This window comes from Camponotus vicinus, unplaced genomic scaffold (genome assembly GCF_025532165.1).
Source record: "Camponotus vicinus isolate PSW18456_S1 unplaced genomic scaffold, iyCamVici1.0 SCAF_1, whole genome shotgun sequence".
Lineage (NCBI taxonomy): Eukaryota > Metazoa > Arthropoda > Insecta > Hymenoptera > Formicidae > Camponotus > Camponotus vicinus.
The window spans coordinates 30,791,379-30,812,280 of NW_028141945.1; the positions used below are offsets into that span (position 1 = coordinate 30,791,379).

General features: G+C 35.1%; 3 protein-coding genes across 5 annotated transcripts in view; 1 reads left to right on the forward strand and 2 right to left on the reverse strand.

Annotated features, from left to right (window-relative positions):
- Window positions 1-1,377, reverse strand: part of Ubl3 (ubiquitin like 3) — a 47,129-nt gene extending 45,752 nt beyond the window's left edge. Inside the window, exon 1 of the mRNA XM_083078732.1 lies at window positions 627-1,377. Within this exon, the coding sequence (XP_082934858.1) occupies window positions 627-659 (33 nt within the window). The 5' untranslated portion in view covers window positions 660-1,377. The remainder of the gene's footprint in view (window positions 1-626) is intronic.
- Window positions 1,378-1,510: 133 nt separating this feature from the next.
- Window positions 1,511-20,753, forward strand: LOC145959644 (putative protein FAM10A4). Of its 2 annotated transcripts, none has more exons than XM_083078693.1 (5): window positions 1,511-1,609; window positions 2,270-2,530; window positions 2,631-3,043; window positions 18,273-18,485; window positions 18,709-20,753. In XM_083078693.1, the coding sequence occupies exons 2-5, from the start codon at window positions 2,272-2,274 to the stop codon at window positions 18,913-18,915; spliced, it is 1,092 nt and encodes a 363-aa protein (XP_082934819.1). In that variant the 5' UTR covers window positions 1,511-1,609; window positions 2,270-2,271; the 3' UTR covers window positions 18,916-20,753. The 2 variants fall into 2 exon arrangements, with proteins under 2 accessions (XP_082934819.1, XP_082934810.1); XM_083078684.1 differs by lacking the exon at window positions 1,511-1,609 and adding an exon at window positions 1,837-1,998.
- LOC145959632 (uncharacterized) lies at window positions 3,545-15,344 on the reverse strand. 2 transcript variants are annotated; one of them, XM_083078664.1, is made up of 11 exons: window positions 14,960-15,344; window positions 10,649-10,738; window positions 10,504-10,583; window positions 9,994-10,216; window positions 8,882-9,892; window positions 8,471-8,725; window positions 7,758-7,874; window positions 7,385-7,557; window positions 6,667-6,858; window positions 6,274-6,537; window positions 3,545-6,103 (listed from the first exon to the last, which is right to left on the reverse strand). In XM_083078664.1, the coding sequence occupies exons 1-11, from the start codon at window positions 15,030-15,032 to the stop codon at window positions 5,720-5,722; spliced, it is 2,862 nt and encodes a 953-aa protein (XP_082934790.1). In that variant the 5' UTR covers window positions 15,033-15,344; the 3' UTR covers window positions 3,545-5,719. The 2 variants fall into 2 exon arrangements, with proteins under 2 accessions (XP_082934790.1, XP_082934799.1); XM_083078673.1 differs by having other exon boundaries at window positions 8,882-9,877; window positions 14,960-15,336.
- Window positions 20,754-20,902: the final 149 nt, after the last annotated feature.

Here is a 20,902-nt window from a genome sequence, read left to right on the forward strand (position 1 = left end):
ATTCAATAAAATTTTAAGATTGCCCTAATTTTTTTAAATAAAAAAATGTAAGTCGTATACAATATAAGGCGTGATATAAATTTTATCTTGGTAATTTTGTTTGCTCCACCCTCTTGAGACGCAAAATGACACGGAATTGTGTTGTCGAGCACGCAGAAATATCACGAGAAAATGTACTGTTTACTTGAAAAAGCGGCGCTACTCCGAAACGTTTGTCGCACAATTTTCGCGCGATGACAGATACGCGAAATGTCACGCTCGATGTATCTCGCAGTTTCCCGTCGACGTCATAGCGCAAAAGGTCTCGCTCGACGAGGAAGGACGCGAAGGAAGGAGGAAGTAAGCGGGAGAAAATGCAGAAGCAGGAAGAAGAAGAGAAGATTGCGGGGGAGGATAGAAGGAGGCAAGGAAGGAGGATTCGCGAGGACGACGCAGGACGTCGCGGGAGGGAAGAAGGGAGAGAGCGCCGAGAGGGTGCGGTAGATACGAGACGAACCGATGACAGGAGACGCGTAGTGACAGAGGATGAGCAAAAGAGGCAAACAGACAAACCGACTTCATAGACGGATAAATGTGATAGAAAGAGGAATACACGCATTAAAAAATATTGAGGGAGAAGGACTGACCTTGTCCGAGGGTATGGTGCGCACCGTAGTCATCGTAGCTGAGGGCCAGGAGGCGTCGTGTCGCGAATAATCCAGGGTAATCGGCGGAGTCCGTGGTCCCGACAGCGATGTCGAGCGTCCCGCGACGTCCGCCGACGACGACGACGACGACGATGGCACAGTGATCGTCGAGGCGATTGTTGACGACAGATTGTTAACGATAATGAGAAAGAGAGAGAAAGAGGGGGAGAGAAAGAAAGAGAGAAGAAAGGCGGGAGATGAGTCGCGTATTCGCAGATGCACTTTATCACTCCCGACTAGAACGACGACGACGACGACGAAAGCACACTCTTGCTCTCACGCAGGGGCCCACCTCGCGCGCGCGTTACACTACACCATCTCGATGGGCCGCGTCGTGTCGTGCGTGCCTCGCACCGCGACCGACACCCCGCTCGAATCGAGCGCTTCGCCGATGGCCGATGGCCGCCGTCGCCGTTACTTGTACGCGTCCGGGCCGGGCCGTTGTCCGGCCAACATGTTGAGACGCTGAATCGCACACAACTGTCAAACGCCGAACCAGACGGACACGGGGACTCTTAGCCCTGGTGTGCTAGACGCCACCCGCACCGCACCGCACCGCACCGCACCGCACCGCACCGCACCGCACGCACGCACGCACGCACCCGTGTCACCCGTCCGTGACAGCGCCAAACACATAAAATGGCGATCTCGTGGATGCAAGATCTGCGGAGCGAACAAGCGTCGCGGAGAGTGCGCGATCGACTAGACGGGTGAACTCGATGACGGCGCGGTTAAGGCGCGGTGACAGCGCCAGCGCCTCTACCGCGCATGCGCGCGCGCACCGCGCGCAAGTTCACGGTGCTCAACTCCGTAGTCGAGTCCACTCGTCTAGTCGATCGCGTAGCCTTCTTGGTGCTGGTTTGCTCTGCGCTTTTTACTTTCATCGCGTACGTTTTACAACGAATTTTCATCCATTTTTAAAGGTAAAGATTTTAAGCTGCGGTAAGATTGCCCGATCAAAACAACAAAGCTTTTAGCACGTAAGTTATTTGACGCGATATAAGAATATCGAATTTTGAGTTTACACTTGGAGCTTTTGCGTCTGAATATCTCGACCAATGAAATTGCGCGCAATACGTTATTTCACTGAAAATCCATTCCTTGGCCAATCAGTAACTTTGATTGCAGTGAAACGAATATACCAGATGTCGTTAGTGCTTTCCTCTTCCGGTGCCGAATGAGATCGTGAAATCGCAGTTGCTGTGCGCAATTTATTATAAATTTCGTTAGTGATTCGGTGTCGAACGTAAATAATATAGATATACACAATCTTCAAATAAAACTGCTCCAAAAGACTCGTTCATAATCATTGGTGAGTTTGTTTAGAATTTGCGCCAGAATTCTTAATTATCATTTTTAAAGATTAGATTACGTGTAGATTACTTTTTACGCCGTTTGTATTATATGGCCTTCAAATTAGAATACGATCGATATGCGTCTTTAAATTAAAGAAAATGTATATATTTCATTTTTTTTGCATTGCAACGTATAGATTTTATTATGCGAAATTTATAGTTGGTTGATTGATTCATTCAAATCTATTTTTAGAATTGTATCTGACACATTACAAAATCTGTTTACAGACATGGAGTTCACTGAAGAAATCACGGATCAGCTCGAAGAGCTCGCGCGACAGTGCATCAAAGATCCATCTCTTTTATATAATCCGAAATTACTCTTTATCAAGCAATTGATAGAACATTATGGTGGCAAGGTACCAGAAGCTAAAGAAGCCAATAGTTCGTCGGATGCAAAATGTGAATTTCAAAGCAAGCCTGCGGAACCACAGTCTGATTCTGAGAATGAAGAGAGTGATTTGGAGCTGGATATGACTGGTGTAATTGGTTTGTACATTTATCTATTTTGATTATATATATATATATATATATATATATTTCTTTCATTATTCTGATAAATATATAACAATGCGATGAAAATTTTCAGAACCAGATAGCGAATCTCCTCGAAAAATGGGCAATCTAACTTTGCAACCCACAGAGGAGGAAATTGCAGAGTCGCAGACAAAGAGATCCGAAGCAGTCTCTGCATTTATGGAGAAAGATTACGAGAAAGCTATACAACTTTACACGGAAGCTATCGTATTGAATCCACATGCAGCTTTGCTATATGCTAAACGAGGTCAAATCTTTCTGCTATTGAAAAAGCCAAATGCCTGCATTCGTGATTGCGATCGTGCTATAGAGTTAAACCCAGACAATGCAGCAGCTCACAAATTCAGAGGAAGAGCCTATCATCTGCTTGGAAAGTTCGAAGAAGCAGCGAATGATCTGAGACTAGCCTGCAAGCTCGATTTCGATGAACAAGCGGACGAATGGCTGCGCGAAACTACTCCGAACGTAAGTACTGCTTTTTTTGCATGGAAAATTGCATTTTGCATGAGAAATACATTCTGCTTTGCATGTGTAGAATGCAACATTTGCATTCAATGTGTGTATATATTTATGCTATTATCTTAAAATATAAAACATTGATTAATAGAATCGATTTTTAAACATTGTTATCGAATTTTAAATTATATCAAATTCCTTTTAAATATTTTTTTTTGTGAGCTGTAAAGAACACTGACAAAAGTAATAATATTTTTGCATAATTATTGCATAGAAAAGAATATGTTTTAATGCTCATAGGCAAAAACGGACATCTAAGTTAAATTTCATTTATAACTTATTTTGCATGTTAAAAAAGAATTATTCTTTAATAAGATATTTAGGTGAGAGTTCTCATACAAATCTCGTTTCTATTAAACACGAATTGATATATATATTTGTTTAATAACTTATATGAATAAATGAATAATCGCGCGATTGTGTTATTCAGGTGCGAAATAATGTCGCATATTTATACAACTAGCCACTATAACACACATTCTTATTTAAAACGTACACATTTGCCTAGAGATATATAATAAATTATAATAAATTTCATATAATTATATCTACTTAACTTAGGTACACTGTACGTATCGATATGTTAAACCTTATTCTAACTAAAGAAATAGATGCCTTGATATATAACACATATCTTTGTAACAATATTAAATTTACTCGCCGTAATCCTCATTTAGGATAACAATGATGACAGCAACAACAATGATAATAACAATGATGTCAACAATATACATATTTAGATGCTACATGAATTGCGCATTTATATGATTATTTTAAATGATGTAAATGATAAAGCTCGCTCTGTTATTCGCGATTTAATTGCACCATCTCTAACGCGTTCGCGCTTTCGTTGAAAAATGTAATATGCATATAACAGACTAACAACACATTATATTATATTATACTTTCCTTCATTTAGGATCTTCAATTAAGATTGTCAATTCAATGTGATTTAGTTACGTTGAATAGTTTGTCTAAAATTAGTGAAATTTTAATGAATAGTTCCTCTAAAATTAATGAAATTTCAAAATAGGACACAAACACATTCTAAAGACAGAAAGGATTTGTATCTGAGGATATAAAAATCCAAGAATAAAAATTAAGATTCAGTGATTTAAATTGAAGGAATTTATAGGAATTATATGTATATATAAAAATTTAAAAATTTAACAATCTAAAGCTAAATAAATATAAGGACAAAAAATTTGAAAAGTTATAAATTTAAATATCTACAATATAATTATTTGAAAGGACTTGGCGTGTGTCTAAAGTATAGGAAACATATAATTTCCAACGCGAACTCAAAAAGAAAGTTTAAATTTTTAATCAGTAAAGCACCTGTCCTGCCTCACACACAATCCGTCTCACACGTTAACTGAGTAACGCGTGAGAGATCAGTATATTTTAAATTATTTAATTACACATTTTTTTTAATAAGAACACAAATCAGCTTATACAAGGTATTCACAAAAGCCTCAAGAAGAGATCACTTTATCTCTTTCGCAATGGAAATATTTCGATACGATTAATTTAATATATCCTCAATACGGAGGCGGACGAAACCGTTGCAGTTATTCAACATTAAGTCTATTTTGGAGAGTCTGTTTTCTTTCGAAATAAAAGCTATCAACAGGCACCGATTCATCGCGAGACAAACGAATTTAAGGACTCGATGCAATAGTGATTGAATCTTTTTTAAAAGCTTGAGAAAATAAAATTTAAATCGAAATTTTTATTTTTAACTTTTGCTCTATAAAATTAATTTCAACTATATTAATCTTTCAAATAAAATTTCTTGAAATTTACATTAGATGAACAAATATTAAATTCTAAAGTTGAATTTCTTGAAAAGAGAAACGCAAATTAAACTCAATCTAAATTCCAAAATTAGAGATTCAGAAATTAAAATTGGATAAGTTGAGAAATCTCGAAAATACTTTATCTAAAATTAAATTTAGACAAATCTTATTATCGAATACTTAAAAAAAAGAGAATCAGATCACTTCTTGAACCGAAGCCTAAAATTTTCCGAGAGGAACCGATATCTGAACACATATATATATATATAGATTCATAGGGAACTCTCACTGTCCGTTTTTGGATCGGAATGGTAACACTCGCATTGTTTTACCAGACACAAACAACCACACATTTGCTCTTCTGCAAACGAGGAGGTGTACCGACCATCGAATCCGTGATATCACACTTCATGTTTTGCTCACATCTTGCCCTGTCGAGAGGGACGAAGTTAAGCTATTTGAATCTAGAGATACGTGATGTTGCTTTTTCACGCTTTCCCTGTCCTTTCGCTTCTCTCTTTCTCTCTTTTTCTCTCGTGACTGTCGGCTTTTTTAGCGAACCGACCTCTTGTCATCGGAGCACCTCGAATACGATAGGGTACGCGAGGGTAGTGCGATCCAGCTGCTTGAATTTCAGAAAGAGAGTCCTCGGTACCATCTCAAATATCGACTGTGTTCTTCGATTTGCCATCAAGCGTTCTTGATTTTCGCGTCACCAAGGCTGTTAATCATTTCTTCTCGATATAACGAAGATTAATGTCGCTATATCGCCAGATCCATACTCCACATGGTATCAAGAACTCTTTTCCAGAATGCGAACTCGCACTCAACTCGGAGGGCTGTTACCCTCGCTCTCGTGCAACACCGCTTCTACCGACTTCTTGTACTTGCCCACCAGCTCGGGTAGATCGTAGGCGATTGCCACGTCAAGCCTATTAATCGGGCAGCCGCGGAAATACGTGCAGGTGGAACTCAGCAGCGGGAAGTCATAGAGCGCATTCAGCTGGAAAAAGTCGCGATAGACGTCTGGATCAGGCAGATCGTAGCGCGATATGTTGGTCAGGGTACTGAGGCCCTCGTAGATGTGATAGTCTTGTGGACTCTCGATGATCTTGTCGCTGATCTCCCGCTTGTTGCCGAAAAATGTCTTGTGGTTGTAATACGTCGTCAGGTAACAGTCCACCATCTTTGCGTGGTTGCGCACTCGTACCTAAAATAGACGATGAATCAAGTCGACCTTTTACTCTAGTACAGCTTTTTTTCTTTATGTAAAACTTAGTGAATAATTTTTATTAGGTGTTTCATGATTTTTTCACGATAATTCTTCGCTCGAAATTCGTAAGAACAGCTCGTCACTTTGAAAAATTGGAATAAACTTACGGCAAATCTTCTGGCGCTCGCTATCTTGTGCTCGACCCTCTTGTTTATCGCGGAACGTAGATCGCGAAGGAATGCACGTTCTTGAGCATACAACAATCTAGTGGGCGCACCAGCTTCGTAAGGTATGGACCATAACGACGTGGAGTACATTATCGGTGGTTCCGCACTTGACATCAGTGGCGATATATTCCAGATTAGAGCGCCTTGCACCCTCATAAGTTCCTCGGGCTTCACCTGATCGGCTTTATTGAGAATAATGCGCGTCTGTGTTTGAAGAAATTATATATTTATTAGTTACATGTATTAGATAATGTATCTCGAAACACGTTCTTTTTTTTTCAAAGATGCCGAAGAATATTAACAATTTCTATAAATATTCTCATCATTTTTTACCTGATATTCTCTTCCTTTTAACTGATCAAGGATCGCCTCCGTTTCGGGTCCAACGTCTAATTTTGCGGGATCGTAAACCAAAAATATTATGTCCGCTCGGTCGATGAACCATTGACACGCATCGTTAAAAGGGAATAAGCGTTGAACTTGTTTACGAATTTCCAAAATACCCGGTATCTCGACGATGTTCACCTGACATAATTATAGCAGATAGTTAAAGCACTTTAGACGATCTATAATTCGTGGTAAAATTCGATATAGAATTCTACTTATAACTTTATATCACAAAACATTTGAAAAAGGAAAATATGCACATAAAATTATTAATTAATAATTAGATTTTTGCCTTGAATTTTATCACGAATTATTAACTATCTAAAATGGACTTTTTATATATGAGACTTTATGAAAATATATATGCTGCATAGATTGTTTTCTTGTTAATGCTTATGTGATCATTTTTCTTTTTAACTTTTCTATCCTATGCTCGATAGAAAATTTTAAAATATTAATAAAATAAAATGATTATCTTTTTTTAAATTTTATTTTGCAATTAAAATTAGTTTAATTTAATGAAGAAATAAATGTTTATAAACTGTAAATATTCAATTTTTATTGAAAAAGAATTCCGGATTGTCTACCGTAATGTGTATACTTCCGATGTATATATATGTAATATATATTTGTAGATAGATAATTGTTGATCGCGGTCGCTTACCTTTTCTAGCAACTTGTTGTTAAGTCGCAAGCCCCTGAGACGATCCAACAGACCCTGGCCGAATTTCTGCAGTCCCGAGAAAGTCCAATCGGCGGCCAGTTGAGTGCCATCGAGAACCTCTTCCTCCTCGCCATGCATTATTATGTTGAAGTACGCCGGTGATGGTTCGGCTCCTATGTCATTTTTTCCATTTTGGCGATTTGCAATGCTCTTCTAAGCACTCTCTCAAACCATCTAAACACTATCTATATATTCATGCTCCTAGCGCGCGCTTTCTACCGTTATGTCCTGATCATTTTGCAAGCACAAAGCCAAAAAAATACAATACAAAAGATATAAAAAGAAAATATATTTTTTAAATATTATTACGTACCTGTTCTTAGGGACGTCGGTTTGTATTCAATATCGAGCAAATAATTAATAATGGATGATTTTCCGCCGCTCCATGGACCCATAAAGAGCACTAATGGCTTGGAAAATATTTCGGGATCTGAATACAGAGTAATATAATAAGTAATAGAATAGAAAGTAAAATTTGCAATAGAGCAATATAATAAATAATAATTATATATCGGATAATATTAATTAAAAAGATTATTACTATTTATAGAGAAAATTATACACTATTGTGATTCTATTTCTGTTGATTATATCTTATCACAATGTAATTGACTTGAATTATATATCTTGAATTTTATTTTTTTGAATATCTTTTTTAATATTTTTTATTAAATTTATTAATTCTATTTTAATCTTATTATTTTATGTATTATTTTAATTTAATATATTATTTAATTTAACATATTAATTTTATGTTATTTATTTTAATTATTAATTTATTTAATTATTAATTAATGTTATTATTGTTTTGTTTTATTTAATTATTAATTAATGTTATTAATGTTATTATTGTTTTGTTTTATTTAATTATTAATTAATGTTATTATTGTTTTGTTTTATTTAATTATTAATTAATGTTATTATTGTTTTGTTTTATTTATTTTATTTTATAATATTGAAAATAATTGATTAAACAATGAAAATATTATTAAATTTATAATATTATACTATTCATAGATTGCTCACCTCCGAAATGCCTGTTACTCAAGTCTCTGTATTTGTACATGGTTTCTAACGGCTTTATAGCGTTATCATAGAGTCTCTTCAGATCCCTGAGGATAATATCAGCCTCTTTTTGTATAGCTCGCTCTCTTTGCGCATTCTCCTCATCCAATTTTAGCAACTGATTAATATGATCTCTCGGTCGAAGATTTTCAGGGATTTCGATTTCTTGAATTAAATCTTCCTCTGGAGTAGGTTCTTGCTCCTCTTCGCTAACGGCTGTCATAATAATAAAAAATTTATTATATAAATAATTATATTAATTATTCTGTGTCACATATAATAAATAAAATCATGTAATTAATATAATTATACATATATGAGATTAAAAGCAAAGTTTTTAAGTTTTGACAATTATCATAAAGTTTCTTTTACCTTCTTCCGCAGATTCATCTGTTCCTTCCTCGCCAGTTTCTCGTTTGTCACGCAATTTCACATCTTCATCTTCTTCTCCTTCGGATTTTGTATCCTCCTCTGCCGATTTTCCATCTTCTTTTTCTGCGGACGTCGCTTCCTTACATTCTGCATCACCTTCCTCGCATTTTGTTTCTATTTCCTCGGATTTCTCTTCTTCTTTTTCTTCCTTAGAAGTCGCCTCTTCTTCCGTAGATTCCGTCTCTTCCGTAGGTTTTGTCTCTTCTTCAGATTTCACTTCTTCTTCTTCTACAGATTTTTTCTCATCCTCTTCAGCAGATTTCACCTCCGCTTCTTCTTCTTCCGACTTTGTTTCCTCTTCTACATCCTCTTTAGAGCCTGCTGCTTCAGCATCTTCTGCACTATCCTTTTCTTTTTCTTCGTCGTGAGTTTCGGCGCTTTCACCCTGCTCTTCTTCCTCGCCTTTCTCAGTTTCACCGCTCACCGTCAGATTTTCAGTCGAATCGGCACTTTCTTCTACTTTGCTGTCAGTTTCTTCCTTTTTCTCGTCCTCTTTTTCAACACTGGTTTCCGCAGATGTTTGCTGAGCTTCCGCCTCTTCTTCTGATTCGATTCCTACTTCTTCAGTGACTTCTTTGGATTCTTCTTGCTCCTCTTCTTCAGCTTTCGGTTCTTCAGCTTCATCTTTTTCTTCCTCGGATTTCGCTTCGTCGTCTACTTTTTCTTCTTCGGATTTCGCTTCGTCGTCTATTTTTTCTTCCTCGGATTTCGCTTCGTCGTCTACTTTATCTTCTTCGGATTTTTCGTCTTCTACTTTTTCTTCGGATTTTTCATCGTCTACTTTTGCTTCTTCGTCGGATTTTTCTTCGTCGAGCGTCTCACCCTCTTCTTCGGTTGTCACTTCTTCGCCTTCAGTCACTTTTTCGGAAGAATCGACCTGTTCTTCATCGCCTTCAGTTACCTCAGTGGACGCCGCCTCTGTTTCTTCTGCTTCTCCTGTAAGAATCTTTCCTATATTTAATGCTTTAATATATGTTTTTATATTTCTATGTAATTTGACTAGATTTAAATCAATCATTGCTATTTAAATCATTAATGGCTGTTAATTTTACCTTCTTGAGCGGTGCTAACTTCACCACTTTCAGCTGATGCAGCTTTCTCGCCTTCATCTTTTTCTTCTTCGGATTCTCCTTCTGTCTTTTCTTCGCTAGCGTCGGCTTGTTCTTCAGTTGCTTCCTCACTCTTGTCGACAGCCGCTTCAGCATCTTCCTCTACCGGTTCTTCCTCGTCCTTGGCCTCACTTTCTTCTTTCGAAACGTCTGCTGCCTCACCAGCCTAAATAAATATATCTCTGATAATATCTATATTCATTTTTAGAATAGATTATACATTGTAAATAAATGTTTATTGTGTGAAGAATTACATATAAGGTGCTCTAAAATACATTCATATTAAGAATTATATTTGAAAAATATTTATTAGAAAAATATTTATTTTATATAAAAGAAGATGCTCTCGCATTTTCCTTAAATTTAAAAAATTGACAAATAATTTTTTCGAGATTAGTTAATTTTGTAATCTTAAGTTTTAAATCTCGCTATGAAATATTTGGAAGATCTTACTTCCTCGCTCGCAGGTGTAGCTTCCTCATAACTTTCCTGATCAACTTCGGTTTCTTCTGCAGTGGTCTGCTCCAAAGGTCCTTCAAACAAAATATTCTAGAAATCGCTGTGTTCCAGTTGAATATTCATCATCATCTAATATTACCTGTGCCGATGTCTTTGAGCGCCTTCTCGATGTATGGCCGACATAAATCCTCAGATGGTACCTGTTCTAGCTCATCTTCACTTTGCACTCCTGAAACGTTATCCCAACATTTAACATTCTTCTCAAGTTCTTAAAAAACCTACATCTTATATTTTACGTGTTTATCTATTATCAAATTTTTTCTTTATTATTATTTATCATTAAATTATTTATCATTAAACGTGCGTTTGTTATTAAAGATTTTTTCACGATTTTTCTAATACATAATTTTTTAAATATTTTTATATAAGATTTGATATATTTATAGAACATTTTTCCTCTAAAAAAATTGATACAAATTAGATGAGAAGTAAAAAATTATTTTTATCAATACACATACACATATGTCTACTAAAATTAAATAAACATGTTGGTTTAATTCGATATAGTTGAGCTTTGAGTCTTCAATTTATCATGTCTGATTAATTGACAATATCAGGTAACAAATCTAGTCATGATACTTCAGAAACTCGCATACATCGAGATATTTACATTGTTTGCGTTTCATCGAGTGTGCCTGGCTGCCAGAAATTTTCGACCCAGAGAAAATTTTCATTGCGTGTGTTAACGCGTGCCAGAAGGAATCGCGCGCGGTATTAGATAACCGATTGCGCGCAGCGATGAAGCTTCGGCGACGGTGAGTTTAACGCCACGCGACCACCAACCCGAAATATCTGACCCATGTGACGCAAGAATCTGTCAAAGTCATTACGCACTCCCGGCGGTGCGGGCCGTGCGCGTGTTCGCATGCTATGACAGGTGTTCAGGAACACCTAACGTGACTTGTCATCCGATGAAAGTTCGTATTAATCCGATATAAGTTCTGCATCGATGCGCTGAAAGTAGATATTATACGATTTTATTATTATAATTCATCTATTCTTCCTTTTTCTCTTCTTTTTTCTTTCTCTCTCTTTCTCTCTTTCTGTTGAATGATTTGATTAAAATTTTGAATTTGATTGAGAGTTGAAAAAAGTGAAAATTGATTTTTCAATAACGAGGGAAACAAGATTTTCTCACAGAATTTATATCATTAATACAAATTTAATGTTTCCAAAAAGAGATCATTGATTATATCGAATTAAAAAATATATAGAATATTTATATTCGGCAGCAGCATTTTTTTAATTACTCCAATCTTAAAATCTTTTTTTTTATAATTTTAGAAATTATGGCGATACTTATGTGAGTGATATATGGAAGATAATCATAAAAAAATTATTTTTTTTTATGATTGCCTTCCACATATCACTCACACAATTTTTTGTGCAATTATAAAATTTATATATACTTTATGATATATTTGCAGCACATAGGTATTATATTTTATCCTTTTAACATATAATGCAATATTTTAGTCTTGGCTAATGTTATTCACATGAGTGATTTCACATTCTTACTTGAAACTTGCATCTCAAATTTCAGTAAAATATGTTTACGAGAAAATCTTGACTTAATTTTTTCTTAATTCATGTATACGATATCGATAGTAGTTTGCTCATGACGAGACCTAATTTAATAGGCGCATAAATGCAGCTGCGAAATGCGAAGACGGCGGAATTTCCACCGAAGAAAATGTCGATATCATCTTTCTAGGCGGTACCTGGGACGTGGCCGGCTTCTAAGTTTAGCGGCGGGTAGGCGGCTTTGAGTCGAGCAACACTCGGAAATATTTATATATTAGGCGAGCGAATCGTATTTTTATCGTCTCTTCCTACGAGGAAAAACTGTGAATTGAAGCTGTGTCGGTTGATCAAAATTTATTCAATTATCAATAATTGAAACAATCAATAATATATTGTATTATCCTTATGTGGCTATTCACCCCTCGCAGTAACTTTGTCTTCGTACCTCGAAGAAAAAAATAAGGAGAAGAAAATTTATATTGAATTAAATAAATATTGAAGTTTTCTATTACAAGCAGAGTTATCAAATGTTTAATTAAATACTGTTATAATTTTTTAAATAGACAAAATTTTAAAAAGGAATTGAACTTTTTTTTCTTTCTCTTTACATATGACATAATTCGACAAGATAGATACTGTGAAAATGATAATTAAATTAGTATCGGTGAAATCGAAGAAGATCCAACAGTGCTTACTAGTTCGATGGTTGTTCAAGCTTGAATGTCACCGGTGGTTACCTAAACGTCAGATAGCGAAAATCATTGTAGTTTACGAGCTCACGTGATCATCGTAAACACGAAAAGTTCCATTTCGTGCGGCATTTCTTGTTATATCTCATTGTTATATCACGTACAACAATTTCTGGTATAAAGCTCCATTTCTGTCATTCTTTTAACTTCTCTGAGAAAGGAAATAGCTTCCTACTTTTAAACGATACAATCCATTTTATGATACGATCCATTTTATTAACTATTGTTACATCGTTAAACTGTTCGGTTTTTCTCTATTTATTATTATTATTATTTATAAAAAGAAATAGAACTTTTTTCTTCCTGACATATGCAATATTTAAATCAAATAATATCGATTTATTTAATACTTGATTGATTCAATGTTATTGTGTGATTTGAAAAGCACAAAGCGACAAATATGAGTGATCTTATATTGTTTTTAGATAAAGATTTAAATTAGATTTAAATTAGATTCTTACAGAGTTAATATCGAGTATACGTGAATTACATTTCTTCGTCTACTCAGTCACAGGACTTATATTTCTTGTCGGTTTACGAGGTAATGCGATTATACGAGCAAATTTTGAGTTACGAGTGATAGGAGGAGACGCACACAGGCAGCTGTCGTTTGGCAAGCACAGCTGCGCCGGATAAAGATAGAACCTCCGCGAGTCTTGTTCCATAGTCTATAATATGTATAGCTTTTTGCACTTGCAAAGAATTTTTGCGATTATCATCCCGAAACTGAATTTAAAATTTGACGTGGATAATTCGTTTCTTAAGGCGATTTGTCGATTTTTTATATCTTTACGTCTTTTATAAAAATTAATAACTGTTATATAATAAATTTATAACTTATTTTTTTTTATCGACGTGATGTGTGACGCTACTCGGAAAATGAGCATTTAATTTGTTTCCGAAAGAAATCGCAATATTGAGTTAAATTTACACGCACATTTTGGTTCAAGGAAATCAAGATATGGAATTTTCATAATAGTTTGGATCATAATTAGAACAATTCGCATTTCTCGAGAGTTAGAACGAGGCTGGCACGGATTTATGCGGTTTCTTATGTAATTATCGCGCAGGTTGATGACAGCCAACTCCCATCGATTCCCAAAATAACAAATCCTTGAATTAACATTCGAGACTTTTATCTAAGCTACGAAACGACATGTCGGGATACTTCTTCAGCCATCAGCTAAGCTCAGCATTTAAATCTCATTCGGAAAGAAAAATATTTTTATTATGAAGTAGAAAATACATATATATATATATATATTCGAAATTTATTATGTAATAATTGTCAATTATTTTATTAATTGGAAATAATTTCATATTATAAGAAACACATTACAAGACTTATTTAATCAAAGTTTATTGTATTTATAATGAATTTTATTTATTTAAATTATCGATCAAATATAATAAAAAATTAGTGCAATTTTAGTGACTCGAAGAATAAGTTGTAAAAAATACACGTGAATATAATTTTGTCTCTTAGATAAAATGAAAAAAAAACTGAATCAATTGGGATCGTTAGTGATATTCTTAGTAGATTCCTAGAATGTATGATAGTTGAAGCATCAGCGCATTTATAGGGATGAGAAGATCATAGGCTATAGGAATCTATGACGTATACCGGCGATTTTACGTAACATTGACCTTCGTCAGTCAATCGTCATAGCTTCGTCAATGTTTCAATCTCATTGTCGTCAGCGATTGATGTTAATTGCACATCTCGAAGTAATCACTTTTACTACATTTTTTCTTGATACACTATTTCGTTTAGCTTTGACTAGATCTTGATATTATACCTAATTAATTCAAAATCTAATTTTCGCGTTCAAATTACAAAAATCCAGCTACGGCAATAAAGGCAACTTCTTATATAGGTAGTGAATATTGATGAAGAAACATTCGTATCGATAAAGTAAGCTCCAAAGTATAGTGCGGACCTAACGAGAAACGAACCGAGGGCCTCGAGTTTATCACTTACTATGAAATCAACCAACCGATGGATTTGATCGACGTCACTAATCTCGCGCGAAACCCGATTCGACGTATGTCCAGTCTGCAAAGGGATGCTAAGTCTCATTCGCGCGGGCCGATCGCCGTTCGAGGATTTTACTGACCTTGTAAGGCGACAGCTAGGATGCCCACGAGGAGGCCCACGACGAGCGCGGGTCTCATCCGCGCGCCCGTCATCTCGTCACACTAGACACTACGCGATCGGCCGGGCCAGGGCTGGCACACAGCTTGTTCTCTCTCACTTCTCGATCCAGTCGTCGCCCTCGACTCCAACTAGCCCGCGAGATACTGGCATTGTCACTACCGCCAAACCCCGAAGACGCCCCTCTCTTTTTCTTCCTCTTCTTCTGCTTCTTACCCCACGAACAGCGACAGGGATAGCGCGCGATGACGACGATGATCGTTGTTTTTTTCCACCGTCTCGTCTTCGGATCACCTCGCGGTCATCGGCCACGGGACGACGTGAAAAACTTGCGACTCGATACGGAAGTGCTCACCTTAGTGTAGCACGCGCAACGCTATAGAGCAGTGTCGAATACGTCATTATAGCGCCACGATCAGAGCCAGCCTCAATCGACAGTTGAGGACTGTCCATCTATTCTACGAGTCTGCATTCGCATTGACGTTTATTCGACATTTGGCTCCGAGCATCGGACGCATCAGCAACGGTGTATCAATTCGATGACCCAGAACCCCGATGACGAATCTCGCGCCTCGATATCGCCTATTTTCTCTACTTAGTTATGACGTATAGGAAAGTGCGTAATGTTAAGGGAACGGGAAGCGGAGGAGGGTTCGAGTATAGAACGCAGCTTTTATTTTTACGATGATTACGAAGGCGCGACGTAGATCAAGGTCGGCCATTCGACGCAGGTACACGAAATTCGCGATCGAAATAGTTTCGTATGTAACATTTATAATGCGAGCCTGTGATTTCTACTAAAATCGGGAATCATTGGGCAAGCCTTGTCGCTTATTAATTACACGGTCATTTCAAGAAGAAGGAATGTATTTTCCGCCAAATTTTCCGACCAATTTTGTCTTAATATATATTTAAAAGTTTAGATTTATTTGTTATTTTCAGATTACTATAATACTTCTCTCTTCAATTGATTTCTGAACATTCAACATTATGTTGAAATTTTTATGAAAATAATATTAATTAATATATTAACTTAATAATATTTTTAATTAACCAACATATTCTTTTTAAAGGCTTATATTTTAGTTATCAATTAATTGATATTTAATATATTTTATTTATTAACTGTTCTAATTATAATTAATATAATTATAATTATTATTAATATGATTATAATTATCTGAGTTTTTTATCTAAATTTTTTTTAAATATTTGTAGAGATATTGCTAAACTTTTTTTCTATAATTTCATATTTTGCAATTTGATAATTCTAACGATGACTCTTCTCGAATACTAACACGAATGCGAATATTACAGCATCTATCCTTTACAGCTGATGTCGTATGGCTAGAAATTTTGGGGTATATCATCGCGCATTTAAAAATATCCCTCGGTAGTCCCGGCGCTTGTCGAGGGTTTTATCTGAACCGAGAACCAGGTAGCAAGATAGCCGATGTAAACCGTTGATCCTGCGTGTCGCATGTGTCCTGCAAGTTGAACATCATCTCGCGAATCTCATCCGTGCCGCGTATTTTCTGCCGCCTACTTATTTATCTACTTTTTTTATTTATAATGAAAGCATGTCATCGTTTATTTTCTACTGTCGCGCTTTCAATAGCCTGCTAAACAATGTCGTTCGCAAGAAAGCGTGCATTGGAACGTTAAAGCTGCTGTTCACATCTAGCGCCGATTGCGATATTCTTGATGAAAAATAAAATGCAAAATCGAATGGTAGCATTTTCAGATATTTTGATGTTCTGAAATTCTTTCGAATTCTTCGAACTTTTATCCCTGCAATGATGATGAGAATTTTGATTCTCATCGTGTCTTCGTTTCGAGGATATATAATCACGATTTACATTAAGAAGTATGATCTCCTCTAAGAACTAAGATTAATAATCTAATTCTCGGGATAGAAATATCCCTAAAATTTTATTTATTACAAGTAGAAAGAAAATTTCGCCGCTTCATCGGTGAATCCGACTAACTGAAGCGTAGCACAACGGGACGAGATTTGCCGCAAAATACACACGTACAGACGCGGAGGAGCGTCAGAATCGCCGGCGCCTTTATATTTAGAAGCCCGGGTCGCGCCCGTATAAGGTGGGCTGCCATGCAAAAGTCCTCTCTTTCTCCTCTTCTTCTTCTCTTTCTCTCTCTATCTTTTCGTCTTTCTCTCTTTTTTTTATTCAAGTTTGAAGAGGCATATATATATATATATACAGAATATTTAATTAATAGATTTGTATTTGAAAGAAATGATCACACAATTATCTTTTTAGATATTTACTCTGATAAAGAGCAATATTTTGCATATTCACATAATGTTAATTATATCTTTTTATTTTATTTTATATATTCAATGACATGAATTGTATAATTTAATCTTTTAATATGTGAGATATTTTTTTCGATATATAATTTTAATATTTTCGTGCATTTCGCACGCGATTTCTTATTTAAAAAACGTTTTGCAGACTAATAAACTAATTATTTGAAAAGGCTTTTTTATTATGTATTTACAAAATTAATTCACTATCCTGTGCTATCTCGGGCTTTGCCGGGCTTTTAGAATTATTCATAATTATTCAATTCTCGATATCCTTGATATTTGCGCCACTATATTCTGACTTAAATAGTTCACAGATTGAATTTGTCAAAGCTTGATGCATAGCTCACGAAATAGCTCGAAGTATCCTTTTAATTAGATAACAAAATTATCAGAAATATTCATTAGCGGTTAGATGAACCGTAATCTATTATAAGCTTCGTCATTATATATGTAAACTTAATTACATACCGTCACAGTATGCATATGTATACTTCGACTAGAGGTATGTTGCACGTCATTATAATTTAAGATTTGGACGTGTTCCTAAAGATTCACGATGGGTCATCTCTTTTCCGTAAAAGATCGCGAGGATGCCCCATTTACTTATATCTATGTTTAGATCGAACCTTGCGCACTCACCATCAAGTTCACAGTTTCATTTCGCAGTGTACCACTGCACCTCACGCTTAATTCATGCAATCATTTCTAATTGCTATTTTTAAATCACGCACCTAATATTTTTAAATCTATATTGTCATTTGTCACATGCATGCGTGTGTATTTTGCGAAACTTTTGTAAACAAAATATAAGTTCTAATTCCCTTAGTTTTGCATAACTATTTTAGTTTTGTAAAAAAGAACTTTTCTCCTGAGTAATTTCAAATAATTCTAATTTTGGGACAAAGATTAAATATATTGGACAATATTATTAATGGTACACTAGGCACGAAAGATAGAAGAGCACAAGAGAAAGAAGGAACGAAAGGCTCAGGAAAAATTGGAGCACGAGAAGCAGGAAAGATTACGAAAAGCACGAGAGGCCGCCAAAGCTCGCGAGGAAAATACGCGAACCTCTCAGACGGATGCTGGCAATTCTGGTATTCCCGGGGATTTCTATCAATTCCTTAAAGATCCTGAAGTACTTCAAGCTTTTCAGGTAAGTGACGAGAGAAAGTTATAGTCTTTAATAAGTCAAAAAGACTTAATCATGTTCGTGTACTCTCTATTAGAAAGTATCTGACGCATTATCGGATAAAAAATACAAAGATACATCATACGAAAGTGTCAAATTTTCAAATTTGAGAATTGAACATCATTATCAATAATTTTTATAATTTTTTGCGATGAAAGACTTAAAAGTTTGACGAATGTATCTACAGGATCCGGAAGTGGCCGAGGCCTTTATGGATATCTCAAAAAATCCGGCAAATATTTTGAAATATCAAAACAATCCAAAGATAATGGCTCTTATCAATACGATGGCCTCGAAATTTGGCGCTATGCCCGGTGGTATGCCCGGTGGTATGCCCGCGGGAGCAGGATGTCGCCCGAAACCGACCCCTGAAGATGACGTTGGCCTTGATTAATCGCGATCCTTTCAATCGCTTTTATTCTTACGAATGCATCTTGGTCAATTGACTCATTAAAGGCTGATTTGCGTTTAGCTATTCTTTTTTTAAGTTGCCATGAATTGCGCTAAAAAAGATTTATCTTGAGAAAATTGATAATTTAAGAGATCAATTATATAAATACAGGATTAATTCTAGCATCAACGTATTGAAAACTTTATATTTTATTCTTGTTAGTGTTCATTCTTATCGTAGATGAAATCTTGGATCCAACTATAGATTATTTGCAATTTGATTTATATATCTTTTATTTAAATTTATTATTTTGACCTTACATTTTCTTTACATTTTTTATTAATTAATTAGAAAATCTCTTACGGTTAACGTAAGAATTTATGTTAAAAAATTGCGAGGATGAAATATGAAACGAATGCTTTTAATAGGTTAAGCGCTATTGTTCGTTTATATCTCTCGCTCTGTATACAGAAAAGTATATATATTATATGTATATGTAAAATCAGATATACAAACAATAAGTACATCAGTGATATATCTTCGAAAGAGCTTTTATTATGGATCAATATAGTTTGTTATATATTATAAAGCGCCTTTCGCGCATTTTTTAAGAAGACAAATTTCTTTGCGTTGTATTCATTACCTAATGTCCCCATTGATCTTATTCTGTTATATCGTTATTAACAGCTTCTCAGGTATGCTCTCGAAATAGCGTCAAGTATTTGTCTGATTCGTTAGATTGATGTAAAAAATTTAATTAAATAATTATTTAATAATTTAATTTAATAATTATTTAAAATTGGCTACATATATAATCGTTGACATTTTATTCTCAACGTTCATCTTGTTTACATGTCTCAGTGCCATATACTAAGGTTTGTATATTAATTAATTTGATATCGAGTTTGATATCGAGTTCGTTAATTATGATAATTTAAAATAATCTCGTAATAATGGTTTATAAAATGAAAAATAACGAAATATTAGATATTAAATTTATTGCTATTATATCATCAATATCCTTATATTGCTTGCAACTTAATGAGGGGACTAAATCGGCACTGCCCTGTTATTTTTTCGTCCAAGAGATATGATTATATATTGATAAGATAAAGCACTGCGTACGAAAATAAAATACAACTTCATATGCGAGATAGATATAAACCGTCACGATGAGTACTTATAAAATATTCAAATAATATGACCTAATATTCTACAAGAAAGCTCAGCAGCAGAACTCCATTCACCAATATCGTATTTTAAAAAGGGATTCCACAGATCGAGCTTTCACCAAAAGTCTTGTATAAAATACAGTGGTTGGCAGCTTTTTTTTCATTTACACTATCATAATTGATAAACAATATACGAAAACATAGTTATCGTTTTGCGGATAATCCTAAGAATTAATCTGTAGGATCGTGAAAATGATAATGATGATGATGAATTAATAGAATATTATTCGATTAATAAATATTGATGGCGTATTTACTAAACACAATTATTTTTGCAAACTATTAACAGTTCGAATAGATATTAATCTTCTCTCCACGAAATTAGTTAGATATATCTAAGATGTTGATTGGTTGAGATAAAATTATTTTGCACAATGTTTAACTCTGATGTATTAATACGATATATTATTTGAAATAATGTGTAATGAAAAAATGGGAAAAAGGGGAACATTCTTAACAAAAGATTTTGTTTCTTAGATTATTAAAAGTTATATCTTCAGATTATTCCAATAAACAGAGTTCTACCGAGGATTCTATTGCATGTATTATCCTCTGTCAGATTTATATATATATATAAATGTTTTTGCAATAAATATATACAAAAATATAGTTCGCGAATAATAATTACAACTCTTTCCTTTGCATTAATTATGAAGGGTTGCATTGCATCGCTTATCGTTCTCACGATTGTGATGCAAACCCGATGGCTCTCGCGACAGAGACGATCGTTGTCGTCTATGGCGCTCGTTTACAGCGAT

Bases quoted from the DNA above. Each gene is read 5' to 3' on its own strand.
- LOC145959644 (XM_083078693.1), top strand. From the start codon at position 2,272: ATGGAGTTCACTGAAGAAATCACGGATCAGCTCGAAGAGCTCGCGCGA. The intron at 3,044-18,272 runs GTAAGTACTGCT...ATGGTACACTAG, and splicing joins TGCGCGAAACTACTCCGAAC to GCACGAAAGATAGAAGAGCA. The intron at 18,486-18,708 runs GTAAGTGACGAG...ATGTATCTACAG, and splicing joins AAGTACTTCAAGCTTTTCAG to GATCCGGAAGTGGCCGAGGC.
- LOC145959632 (XM_083078664.1), bottom strand. From the start codon at position 15,032: ATGACGGGCGCGCGGATGAGACCCGCGCTCGTCGTGGGCCTCCTCGTG. The intron at 7,558-7,757 runs GTACGTAATAAT...AAAATGACATAG, and splicing joins ACCGACGTCCCTAAGAACAG to GAGCCGAACCATCACCGGCG. The intron at 6,104-6,273 runs GTAAGTTTATTC...CGTCTATTTTAG, and splicing joins CGAGCGCCAGAAGATTTGCC to GTACGAGTGCGCAACCACGC.